General features: G+C 45.7%; 1 protein-coding gene across 1 annotated transcript; it reads left to right on the top strand.

The window, feature by feature from the left end:
* Positions 1–10,784: 10,784 nt before the first annotated feature.
* Positions 10,785–11,729, top strand: LOC114640975 (ribosome biogenesis protein NSA2 homolog). The gene has a single exon (XM_028790078.1). The coding sequence runs from the start codon at positions 10,785–10,787 to the stop codon at positions 11,565–11,567; it is 783 nt and encodes a 260-aa protein (XP_028645911.1). The 3' UTR covers positions 11,568–11,729.
* The last annotated feature ends 1,501 nt before the right edge of the window (positions 11,730–13,230 follow it).

Here is a 13,230-nt window from a genome sequence, read left to right as displayed (position 1 = left end):
GATTGGTCTCTGAATTCTACATCATTATATAAGTTCAGGGAAAACTAACGTATATAACATGAAGCTGCCACATGCCCAAGGAGAAGATTAAGATGAGGATTCAAGATTTAAAGATCAAACCGCAATTGCAGTAGAGCATGTGGCAAATATTTAAAGCAGGGTGAGTTTGGCTAGGAGCCTCCCACCTAAGCCAGAGTCCCCAAACCACAGGGAGCTCCGGGAAGTCTTGGGCAAGAAGCGCAGAAAGGTCCCAGGACTTTCCGGTCATTTGTTCTCTTCTGTCTGGGGCCTTGGCTTGTTCTGTGCTGTAAAGAACAGTCATCGCACAGCCGTAGACTCTGCAAGAAAAGCTCAAAGTAGATTTAGAACTTTCTAGCACAGGAGAGGCTGCGCTGGCCCCGCTGCAGAGGCTGAGGTTTAGTCGGTGGAGGGCTTCCGTGATCAACAGAAAAACAAACTACTGGTGCTCTTTGCGTTTAGTGTGCCTTGGCCCCCAAGGTTGCCACATCAGTTTGCCGACTTGGAAAGCACTGAGGCTGAGTCCCGGGAGACATTTTGTGAGTTCAGAACCTCTCTCTTCCGGATTGCTGGAGTCAAGTCTCCTCCTGTGTCAGGGCGTCAGTACCCAGGATGCTGCCGAAGGCACTAGACAGCTCACACAGTGTCTGATTCTCCTGCCGCAGGCTGGTAAAAGGACAGCAGGAAGCAGCAGGCCTGCTCTGGAGGGAAAGCCCCCTTATGGCCCAGGGGGTAAGTCTGGAGAAATTCTCACCAACTCGGCTATGCAAGAAACCTAGTAGTGTCCAAATTATAACAGCCTAATGGCCGCTATGGATGACTTCCTGCCACTTGGCCACTGATATTTGTGTTCTCAGCATTTTTAATTAGCAGAGATGCCACCGCTGCAGAGGACCACATATAACCCAGAAAAACTGTCAGGGGCACACTATAAAAATTGAGTATGTGTCACCAGTAGATTTAGATTCTTCAGGTTAATATTATTTTCGCAATTAGGTAGTGAACTGACATTAATTTACTCGTGCTGTGCGATTAGGTTAATTTACTCCAGAAAAGCTTACATTTTCAGAATTAAAAATGGTAGCCATGTCTTCTCATGATCCATCACAGTTGGAGCTGTGCCGTAGACACACGGCCATTTTGTGTTCTTATAGGCTGTGTAATAACGGCCGCAAGTGACCAAGTGCCGGAGCCCATAGATCTTCATGCTTAAGTACCTACGAATGAACGCTTAAACTTAGTCAATTACTTTTCTTATAGTATGATAGTTCAGCTCTTATAAACAGAAATCAGCATATAATACTTAGAGCACTGAATTTTAGATGTCATAGTGCCTCTGTGTGTAAAAAACAAGAGAGGCTTGCAAAAATAAAGCTAACTAGTTTTTGACCTTCATGGCTGCAAATGCCCCCTCTATGTCTGCCTGGATCAGTTAAGTCCCTTAATGGTGCAAACGTGCTGGAACTGTGGTCCTGCTAGCATTTTGAAAATTACTTTAATTAACCTTATTCCATCTTGGGTAGTGTTAGAGCACTTTTATTTGTTAACGATGCATTCGTTTGTTTCATCATTAACCTTGACCTTTGCCCTTGGAATTGACGGTCATTTATACCATGCGTCAGGTGTTAGAACAACACACACTGAGGTAGCCAGCAGCCGTGCCCTCGGTGGTTAGGATTCTGTAGATTACAGGAGACAGAAGTAGGAGCTGGAGGGCTGGAGAGAGAGGAAGCGATGCTCAGCCTCAGATTCTCCGAGGGTGGATTCTAGTCTCCAGCCGAGGACGTGGATTTTGGAATAGCCTGGGCTAGGGTAGGCTCTCCAGCCACTTCTCAGCCACTCCTGAAGTCAGAGAAAGGGATCATTCACTGAAGGGAAGGAATAATGACCAGGCCCAAACAGTTCCACTCTAATGGTCAACGGAATTTACTGTAATATTAAGAAGAGTGCGCCCCTACTTTATGAACATCTCTGTCTTTCCCTCTCTCTCACTCTGTCCACAGCCAAATACCTCTACCGTATATAAACAAATACCTCTACCACATATAACTGAGTCCTTGGCTTTACATCTTCACTCTTATCACAGCACACCAAAACCCAGGTTCAACTCCTACTGTCTGTTTTGTTCTGTTTACTCCTAGAAATTCTGTGTTTGTGATTCACAAGCCTCTGCAGGCCAGGGCACTGGGAGGCCACAGGCAGGGGTCTCCAACTCCAGCCCCCAAGGGCTTGACACTTGTGAGCTGGCAGACACAGCTTTTCCCTGAAGTACCTGGGCAAGCCAGAAGGGGGCGAAGTTAGTATCAATATAGAAAATGACATTACCGCACACACTCTTTTTCTCTAGTAGTTTTGGGGTCTGTGTGGCTGTGTGTCATCATTACTTCCTGTGCATTGGTGCCCCCTTCGTTTCGTGAGTTAACACACGAGCCGCAGAAGACGCATTTACCGTCTGTGCTTCCTAAGTATGATGTTACAGATATCAAGGGGAGATCATTCAGAAAGCCAGGACTTTTCAAAGAACCAAGCCTTTCTATTTTCTTCTCTATAAATTCTTCAAGATCCAGGTCTGTCCTCAGCCCCCCTCTTGAGGGGTGGAAGAATTTCGTGGATCTGAGTTCCCATGAAGGCCACTAGGTGGCCAGAAGTGGTGGGGGGGGGGAGGAGTGGAGCTCCCAGAAGCTGCCCACCCAGTTCTCCTCCCTCACTGGGCTGCTGCTGAGGTCGAAGGCAGTGTGAAAGCAGCTTAGAGCTGTCTAGAACACAGTGGAAAGGCATCATGGGAAAACAAAAGGGTCTTGGATGGGTAAACCTGTGGACAAAGAGCCTCTTAGCAGGGACAGCTTCATCCTCCCTCTGAACCTGAGTGGTGAGAGGCAGGGGCTGCAGGGGATAAAAAGAAAGTCCCAGGATCCTGAGATTTGCTCAGGTGAGGAGGATACCCTGGCTTTGTCACTTCCTGACACCCAAGGAGACTGTTACTACAGAACTAACTGAGACTCAAAGATCCTAATGGTCAAATCTCCATTTTTTTCCCATGGAAGCCATAGTCTTCCTAGTATATTACTTACTGAGCACTGACTAACTAAAGTCCCTGGTCATTCACAGTGGCTTAGCACAGTTGAAGTCACGTCTTGCTCATGGATCTTCCTGTGGAGTTTGTCAGTGCCCTGAGAGGATGTCTCTCACGCAGCAACTCAGGGGGACCTGGTGCCTTTCGTGCTGTGGCCCCATGGACCCAAGGGCTTGCTGCTGGGTCTCTGCATTCTGGTGACACAGATAGAGGACCCTGCAGGTGACAGGCAGGTCTGCTCACACTCCTTTGGCTAGAAGACTTTGTTGAGTCCAAACCTCAACTGGAGAGAGGCTGGGCTATGTCACCCTGCTATGGCACAGGAAGAAGATGAGATGGGCTTGGACATGCATAAAGATGGGTCAGCCATTTGTAGGTGGGCCAGCCATTTGCATTGCTGACCCCGTCCGTGGACAGCTGTTCAATGAATGAGTTCGAATAATTCAGGACTTTTGATCTTTGGAGGCCAGAAAGCTTGGGTTTGGATGTTGTTGTGTGATCTTGGGCTAAGAATTAAACCTCTGGCTGTCCTGAGAAATGAGGCTATCTCATGGGGTCACTGTGACCACGAAATGAAACAATAGACTACAGTGCCCATGTGGCCATACATGCTTACTCATGCAAGCCATTGGGACTGGATGAGAGAAAAGGGGGACACTCCCTTTGTCCTGTCTTGGTCAGCCATGTGTGCCAGCATTGCCCAGCTAGGTCCAGAGACAATCTTCTGTGAGACAGCAAGTACGGCTTTAGTTTTCTTAGTCTCTTGCTAAATTTCAGTTACGCGTTTTGATGAACATGAGGTTTGGAAAAGAAAAGCAAAATCCCCCAGCCCACAGCATCCATCTTCCCTGCTCAACAGAAATCCAGTCACTTAGCAGAAAGCTCCATGGAATCATCTTTGTCCAGTCTGAGACTGTCACGCAGAGAAAGCAGTGATTTTACTGTTCTTTTAAAAAAATATGTATTTCTAGAGACAGTAAAAGAAAATAACCTTTTTTTTTAATCAGGTTTTTTCTTCTTCTTCTTAAAGATTTGGTACTGAAAGGGTAAAGAGAGTTGCCTCCTCAGTTTGAGACCCTGGGCATGGGACTTGGCTCGGGTGCCTGGTGCACCCAGAGGCTGGCATAGCGGCTGCCGCGAAGGGTTCCACAAATATCTGCTGATTGGATTAGGAGATGGATGAAAGCTGTTACCTGGGTAATAACAATTAAGATAACGCTGGAGATATTGAGGCTATGTGGGGGAAGCACAGCAGAATACATGAGATATTTCCTAGATGGTTCCTTTTCTAGTAAACAACACACAGACAAAGACAAAGAGAGAGAGAGAGAGAGAGAGAGAGAGAGAGAGAGAGAGAGAGAGAGAGAGAGAGAGAGAGAGAGAGAGCTGTCTCTTTCTTAGCACATTGTGTTTTCAAATAACCTTGTAAGCCTTCCTAGTTATGCTTTGTAACGACGAGATATCTAAAACTATAAACGAAATAATGTCCGGTGCTCAGAAGGTTAACGATTTTTATTTTGTCTTTGTTTGTTTTTATTTGTTTGTTTTCTCCAAGAAATGGTTGTCCAGTTTGAGGTTAAAAAAAAAAAAAAAGAAAGAAATGGCTCCTGAAATTGCAAAACACGGTCCTGTAGTGCCCCCTGGTGTCGACTTTATGGAACTGTCAAAGCCTGAATTGTGAATTGTGTTCCGCCCTAGTCATTAGCATAAGCTTGACTTATTTATGAGCCTGCGCTAGGTTCATTTAGAGGGGAGAGTCCTTACTTGCTGCATAAACGCACCTCTCTCTCTCTCTCTCTCTCTCTCTCTCTCTCTCTCTCTCTCTCTCTCTCTCTCTCTCTCTCTCTCTCTCTCTCTCCCTCTCCTCCCCTTTTCAACTGTCTCACCACCACAACGTGATAGTAATTGTACGTCACCGCTAGCATAAGATTTAAACTGAAAGCAGTATTACACCGGAAAGAAGTCTTTTCACCTCAAAAAATATTAATGGCTTTAAAAAATTATTTTTCAGAAGGCAGATTATTAAGCAGTTTCTTTTTTCCATAAAGCTATCCTTTATAAATAGGTCTAAAAGAGGACAGTTTTAATTTTAGAGCTTTATTATCACGTGTAATAATTAAGCCATTCTTTTTTTTTCTGAGACTCATTCATTTAAATAAAAGATATACAGAGCCAATCTATTTTGTGAGAATAAACAGATCGGATAAATCCACAATAATCCAAAGGGCAGTACTCTGATTCCTAAACACTGTCACTAAAATTGCACTTAAAATTATTTAAGAGAGGGGAGGTAATTCCTTCTTCCACATCCTTCTATGATGATGACAGTCAATTTAGTGCAATTGGCAGGTTTTTTTTTTTTTTTTTTTAAGAGCCAAACGTTATCCATGCCCTAGGGGAACTCCAGACCTCGGACGGATGGTCATTGTCGGTACTCACTATATGGAGCAAATGTAATCTAAGAGGAAGCACCCAGACTGCGAGAAAGGAGGGAAGACTTCCCCAGACGCCATGACTTTGGAGGGCTGCAGAGGCAGAGGAAGCAAGGGGGAGCAGGACATAGCATGGGTGGAGTGGGAAAGAGCAAAGAGCCAGCACAGCACAGGAGTGTGGATGGGGCAGGGGTAAGCCTCTGGGGGGTGGGGGAAGGGTGTCCTACAAAGAGTCCAGGAAGATTCCAAGGAGTTAGGCAGGGGAGAGGTACGAGCAGCAGTCGATGCCCTCCCACAAGCTCCCTCCCACCCCCAACCCGGGTACCAGCTGGAGCTGACACCAGATTATCAGTGAGATGAGTCTCAAATTCCCTCTTCTGGCTTTCCAGGAACAGGGAGATAAAGAGTGCGGATATCAAGGAAGAGGCACGGGGTAGAAGGACAGAGCCGGAGCGTCCGACTCTGTTTTGTCCTCAGACAAAGCTGGTCGGGCGATGCTAACCTCAAGCATCCTTACTGACTTCTCCCAGCCTCAGGTGAGGCAGACATGATAATCTCTTCTTTCTGGGACTGGAGAAGGCGTGGAGCGTGTGCATGGCGAAGGCGCTGAGGCTGCAGGTGCCTGGTGAATGGCAGTTACTGTCCATAAGCGGAGAGTCTTTGCAGGGGATTTCATTGTAAGGGCACCTTGTTTGGCTCTGTGTTCTTATGTGACTATAGCATCGTCATCGAGGCTGGCAATGTCCCGTAAGGCAGGACCACCTCATCATGGGTGGGTGCAGGGAAACAGTCACTGTAAGGTGAAGATCAGGAGAACGGTCTAGTGCCTGTCTGCCACACTTAGGTTCAGTGATGAAAGCTAAAAGCTGGAGGAGTCTTTCCCATAGTGCCTTGTGTCCGGCCTGATCCCTGTTTAGGAAAGCCATTGAACAGTGGTACTAACCAAGTGGGTGGACAAAGAGGTGGCTGAAAGAACAGGCTGCAAGGTTTGAAAGCCCTGAGTTAGAACTCCAGTTTCCCTGACTCCATGTCTGCTCAGCTGGAAAACAGTGGGGCAGTGACTTCTCTGCAAGACAAGACAGACCCTCCACAGGGCTTGCCTCCAGCCCCTCTAGGTGCTATTATTGATTATTGCATTTCAGATTTAAAAAGAACCTTTCAGAAGTAAGGATGTGACTCAGTTGAATACTCACCTAGAGTGATCCCCGAACTTGAGCTCTAGCAAATAAACTGGGCATGGTGGCACACGCCTGGAATCCCAGCAGTTGGGAGCCAGAGGCAGAAGGATCAGAAATTCAAAGCCAGCCTTTGCTACCTGGTGAATTTGAGGTCAATCTGAGTTATTGGACACCCTGTCCTCAAACCAAAAGCAGAACTGGAAAATGGTTCAGTGGTTAAAAGTACTGTCTGCTCTTCTAGAGGATGTGGTTTGATTCCCAGCACACACATACAAGGCAGCTCACAGCTATCTGTAACTCCAGTTCCAGGGGATCCTATGCCCTCTTCTGGCCTCCGTGTGATCTGATGCCCTCTTCTGGCCTCCTTGGGAATTGCATGTGCTTAACACATGCAGGCAAAATACACATGAAATTAAAATAAATAAATCTTTTTAAAATTAAAAACAAAGTCCCAGTAGCATTTCCCTCATTAAATCCACACAATGTTTTTCAGCCCACAGCAGAAGCTATAGGTAGCTGTAATTATTCAGTACTTGCTATGTGTGGGTATGATGTACATGTGTTTTCATAAAATAAAGAGGGAAACTCTCCTCACATGCAGTATGAAAAGATTTACTATTATACAAATATGAAAACGAGAGACGAATGATCAGTCATTCATACCCCCAACACCACACGCACACGCACCATGCGCGAGCACACACACACACTCACCACTGACACCACCTCCTGAGATAGACAGCTTCACTGTAACATGTTCCTGTCATGAGGCACTAATCAGAGGCCCAAACAATGGGGCCACCCAATCATAGACTGGAACCTTCAAAACTATGAGCCACTATATATTTCTTCTCTTTACAAGTCCACTGGCTCTGGTATTTTGTTATAGTGACAGAATGCTGGATGTGGATGTGGATGCATGGGGTGTCCTGGTACAATCTAGTTCTTTTACAGTGTCTTCCAGCCGTCTATTTCTTTCAGACCTCAAACAGGCCTAAGGGCTCACACAGCAGGTGGTAAACCATCTCACTACACTAGCTGCAGAAAGAAGTCCAAGTTCTGGAGGAGCTGAGTTCCGAGCTGTGGCCCTTAGAGGGGTGTAGGTTTCCACTCTGTGGCATATGTTTTAAAATTGGACTGTTTTAGATGATCAGGGGAATAAATAGATTAGGCAATAAAAATATTCAGTGCGTAGAGGTCAACGTCTTGGAAGCCTCCCTATGCCCGAGACGACACAAGAAGATCGTTGCGTCTTGTTTGTAGCGGTCAAGTATTCCAGCAGAAATCACCGTGGAGTAAAGTGACTACACCCATTTTATAATTAAACAGAAAAGTCTAACAATTTTTATTTTCTCCTTTTATTACTCTGAAATCTTCTTTGTGAAAAATCAAGAGAAGGTTGTTCTTCACTGTGTGCAGAGTTCAGGCTAATTAATGCCCCTGGCTGGGGTCCAGGCAGAGCAGAAAACGCTGGCTGGCATCATGGTAATCAAATTTTTTATTTTCTCCTTTACACCACAGATAGAGCATTGTAGTGATTTTGTTCCTGATACTGAAGTTCTGAGTGCGTGCAGGTAATCCCTGTGCTTCGCTTCCATAGCGAGGAGAGCCCTGCAGAATGTCAGCTCTAAGAAGCCAAAGAAAGGAGGGCTTCGCACTGGGGACGGGACTAGAACGCAGGTCCTGGCAGGTGCAGTGAACACAGAGGCACCCGCGAGGCGGCCCAAATTTATGCAAAGTGTTGTTGGCACACGAGTGGACCAAGAAAGAAAGAAATGATAGGCACCCATGCTGAGAATCTGCATGGCAGGGTCAGCCCTACCCCTCCCCAGATCTAACTTCTTCCGGTCTTGACTTTGCTCATCTACAAAATAACAAGGCTTGCTTCCTGGAGACCCGTGTGCCTTTCTTTGCTAAAACCCCAGGGTTAGTGAGTCCCAGGATTCCCCTGTCTCAAACTCTACTCCTTAGTACCAGGGTTTCGAGCGCTTGATCCCACGGGTGGCTTTTTACTTGGGTGCTGGGATCCGAACTGGGGTCCTCATGCTTGCCTGACAAGCATGTTACCCAAGGATTCATCTCTCCAGCTTCCATGAGCACCTTTAAAAAAAATGAAAGCCAGACAGAAGGTGATAGAAAGATCGGTGGTTTTATTTATTTTTTTTTAATTTTTATTTATTTTATGTATATGAGTACATTGTCACTGTCTTCAGACACACCAGAAGAGGGCATCAGATCCCATTACAGATGGTTGTTAGCCACCATGTGGTTGCTGGGAATTGAACTCAGGACCTCTGGAAGAGCAGTTCATGCTCTTAACCACTGGGCCATCTCTCCAGCCCCGATCAGTGGTTTTATAAACCTTCAATCTTACACGACTTTTACTTATTGGAAAATTGCAAAGATGTATGAATCGCAAATATGGCCGCGGACCGTTTGTTATGCGACCTTGAGATAGATATTTATTATCTTGTCTCAAGATGAGAATAATAATTATCCCTACCACCAACAGTATGAGATTTAAATGAGATAATGACTCCTCAGCGTGTAAGCATATCTTGCTGTAGCTCGTGCCAGGTGAAAATGATTTAGCGAACCATTTGCATAACAAAGTGAATAGATTTCACATTAGTCACCTGCACATTAAAAAAATATTAAATTTAATATAAATTTATGCCGTGTGTTTACCACATTTTTAAATATTAGATTGCAATGTGTGTGTATACACACACATGTGTATGCAGTAAGAGTTTAATAAGTACACAGTATCTATTTTGTTTTTCAGGGACGGTGGTGTGACAGACACGATGTGCTGATTTACAGAGAAGAGTATCATTGCAGGCCCTGGGAGCTCCCTGTAGAAGGGGGCACTACAGTCTCTGTTGTCGCTGAGGGCAACAAATACAGAGCAGGGATGGGGTCCGCAGGGTGGGAGGAACCGCTTTCCACTCCCGTGTGCTCCTGTGATGAAGACAAGTCAGAGAAGGCTGCAGTGGGGTTGGGGGACTGAACCAAGTCTCGGGGGGCACCGTGGAGCTGGCAAGGTACAGATGGCATGTTCTGAGTTCTCTGACCGTGTGCTGGGAATGTAGCCCCTGCTTGGATGACTTAGTTACAAGGAAGGAGGTTAACACTCTACACCTTCAGGCTGGAGAAATGGTTCAGCGGTTGAGAGCACCCGGGTTCAAATCCCAGCACCCAACATGGCAGCTCGTATCTGTCTGTAACTTCAAGGTCTGACATCTTCACACAGACATGCATGCAGCCAGAACACCAATGCACTAAGATGGAAATAAATTATTTAAAAAACAAAAGCAAACCCTGTACCTTCAAGAGGACGGCAGATGTGCCAGGAGTCCAGAGGCAAGGCTAGCAAGACCCAGTCCCACTGCCATTCTTCCATAGAAATCAGAAGTCCCTGACAAGAGGACTCGCCTGTCTGTGTGACACGTGTACCATGCAGGAAGGATGATGTGTCTCTGCCTGTCACTGTGGCCCTGACACTCACTCACACTCTTGGGAATCTGGGGTAGCATTCTCTTCAGAAGACATGCCCCCACCCCTTTGGAATAGAAATGGTGGGTGTAGGCTTTCCTCTCTAGGCACCAGAGCACTGGAGTTAATCTGCACCTGAGACTCATAACTCAACAAATTGCGTTCTGCATGTGTTTTATTGTAGACTGGTGGTTATAGTAATATTAGTCCTAGTCCACATTATTGGCTCATAATTAGAACTTCATGAACAAAACTGATACAATCTCCCTAAGCCTTCTGTGGCTGAGGAACTGAACTGAGTGTAAGGCTCATGCTCCCTCCTCCCCCCTGCTCTCCTCCTCCTGTTCTCCTCCTCTTCCTCTTTTCCTCCTCATCTTCTTCTTTCTCTCCTCCTCCCCTTCTTTCCCCCTTCTTCCTCTCCTTCATCTCCTTCCCATTTTTAGCTTGTTTTTTGGATCCCTTAAAAGAACAAAATCTGCCTTTCCCGTTCCGGCTTGACCGAACCAGGCTCGTGGGCCAGTGACACCCAGAAATTAAGAGGTTTTTAAAACCCGGGAGCTCGCGGACGGCTGCTCCGCTGCTGTCAACATGCCACAAAATGAATATATTGAATTGCACCGCAAACGATATGGCTATCGTTTGGACTACCATGAGAAAAAGAGAAAGAAAGAAGGTCGGGAGGCCCATGAACGTTCAAAGAAGGCAAAAAAAATGATTGGCCTGAAGGCTAAGCTCTACCATAAACAGCGCCATGCCGAGAAAATACAAATGAAAAAGACTATTAAGATGCATGAAAAGAGAAACACCAAGCAGAAGGATGATGAGAAGACTCCACAAGGAGCAGTGCCTGCCTATCTGCTGGACAGAGAGGGGCAGTCCAGAGCAAAAGTACTTTCCAACATGATTAAGCAGAAACGAAAAGAAAAGGCGGGAAAATGGGAGGTTCCTCTACCCAAAGTTCGTGCCCAAGGAGAAACAGAAGTATTGAAAGTTATTCGAACAGGAAAAAGAAAAAAGAAGGCATGGAAGAGAATGGTTACTAAAGTCTGCTTTGTTGGTGATGGTTTCACAAGAAAACCACCTAAATATGAAAGGTTCATTAGGCCAATGGGTCTACGTTTCAAAAAAGCCCATGTCACACACCCTGAGCTGAAGGCTACTTTTTGCCTGCCTATACTCGGTGTGAAAAAGAATCCATCATCCCCATTATACACAACTCTGGGTGTGATCACCAAAGGTACAGTTATTGAAGTGAATGTGAGCGAGTTGGGCCTTGTGACACAAGGAGGCAAGGTTATTTGGGGAAAGTATGCCCAAGTTACCAACAATCCTGAAAATGATGGGTGCATAAATGCAGTCTTGCTGGTTTGACAGTGACATCATACAAGTCATTCCACTCACTAGGAAGACTACATGCTGTCAGGAAAACACCATCGCTGTGACCTTTCTGAACTACCATGCAGCCTTACCCCGTGTGCAGTCATCAAGAAGTATTCATTAAGGTGTAAAGGAAAATAAAACACTGCCCTATTTAAAAAAAAAAAGAACAAAATCTATTTCGACTGGATTATTTTAAAAAATAGTTCCTAGGTAGGGTGGTTAGATAATTCAACATCCAAACTGGGGCAGTTGTGAGGGCAAAAGGCTGCCTATTAATAATTAAGCTGGGACAAGAGCATATGCCAGCAGGCTACAGCCAACCCCCATAGGTGGCAATCCTTTTTTTAGGGACAGGCTGACCCTCTCCAGAGGTCCTGCTAAGCAACGCTGCTTTCTTAATTTCTTTACCTGCCCCTACAACCTCTTAAACTATTAATTTGGGGCAATCGTCTTTGTAAATTTGGAGTTTCTCCTTGTGACACAGCTAGCTATTGTAAAACTTCAGAACAAACTTGAGATATTCAAAAGACGAGAAACAGGGATATTTATATTCCAGGCACAGGAGATTTTTAGGGACATTGTTTGATGTGACTACCGGACTTCAGAGGAAAATCTGGGCTGGTAATTCTTCAAGCCAAATCTGTGATCTGAACCTAAATGTGAAAAGGTCCCAACTGTCCCTTAAGGCATGGGAAATATTTGATAGGTAACACCAGAATCTCTCCCTTCCATGAAAATCATCTTTCAGCCTACAGAAAGTCCACCCTTAGGACTGAGGCAAAGTGCAGCTGACAGAGTGCTTGCTTAACATGTGCTAGCCCCAGGCTTGATCCTCAGAGCCATATAAAACACTCATGGGGACACACACCTGTAATCCTAGCTCTGTGGAAGTAGAGGCAGGAGGATTTAAAGTTCAAAGCCTTCTTTGCCTATGTAATAAGTTTGTGGCCAACCAAATCCTTCACCTTTTCTAAAACAAAAATAAAAATTAAAAGCGTATTCTTTGTCATCAGAATGGAATATGCATTTCTGGGACATAGCCTCATTTAGAAATATCCATGTAGCAGTCAGGAATCCTGACCTGGATTCGAGTGGTTCTGATTAGTCAACATCCTTGCCACCAGCTGTCCATTATCCAGTCATAGCTGGCCACAGGATGGCTGTGAGCAGCAAAGCACGATGCTCTGATTTTGGTTTCCCCAGTAATCCTGAGGCAAGCAGCAAGGGCCTCAATGCAAGAACCATTGTCCCAGCAGGACAGTTGTTCGAGGATTTAAGATGTCTCCTTTCTGTTTTCTCCGGGCACACAGGTTTGTGTGAAGTCCAGCTGTGATCACACACAGTAGCAGAGTGAATTTTGCTAGTTCTAAAGCCCCCAAACGGTTTGAGCTTCAGCGTTGATGGGATGCAGTGAACATTTTGGCAGTTATAGATTGAACTGTTGCATATCCAGAGGTCTGCAGGGTCTGACATATGTTAGCTGGGGATGTCCCACTCAGGCGTGGTTTGTGCGTAGCAGATGCCAACAGCAGCCTACATGTATACTGGAGGATGGGGGCCTCAAGTTAAAACATATATGGAGGGGAGGGGACTGGAGAGATGGATCAGTGGTTAAGAGCGCTTGTTGCTCTTCTGGAGGTCCAGCAACCACATG

Source organism: Grammomys surdaster, unplaced genomic scaffold (assembly GCF_004785775.1).
Source record: "Grammomys surdaster isolate TR1022 unplaced genomic scaffold, NIH_TR_1.0 125861, whole genome shotgun sequence".
Classification (NCBI taxonomy): Eukaryota; Metazoa; Chordata; class Mammalia; order Rodentia; family Muridae; genus Grammomys; species Grammomys surdaster.
This window is presented reverse-complemented; position numbering and strand designations above follow the sequence as displayed.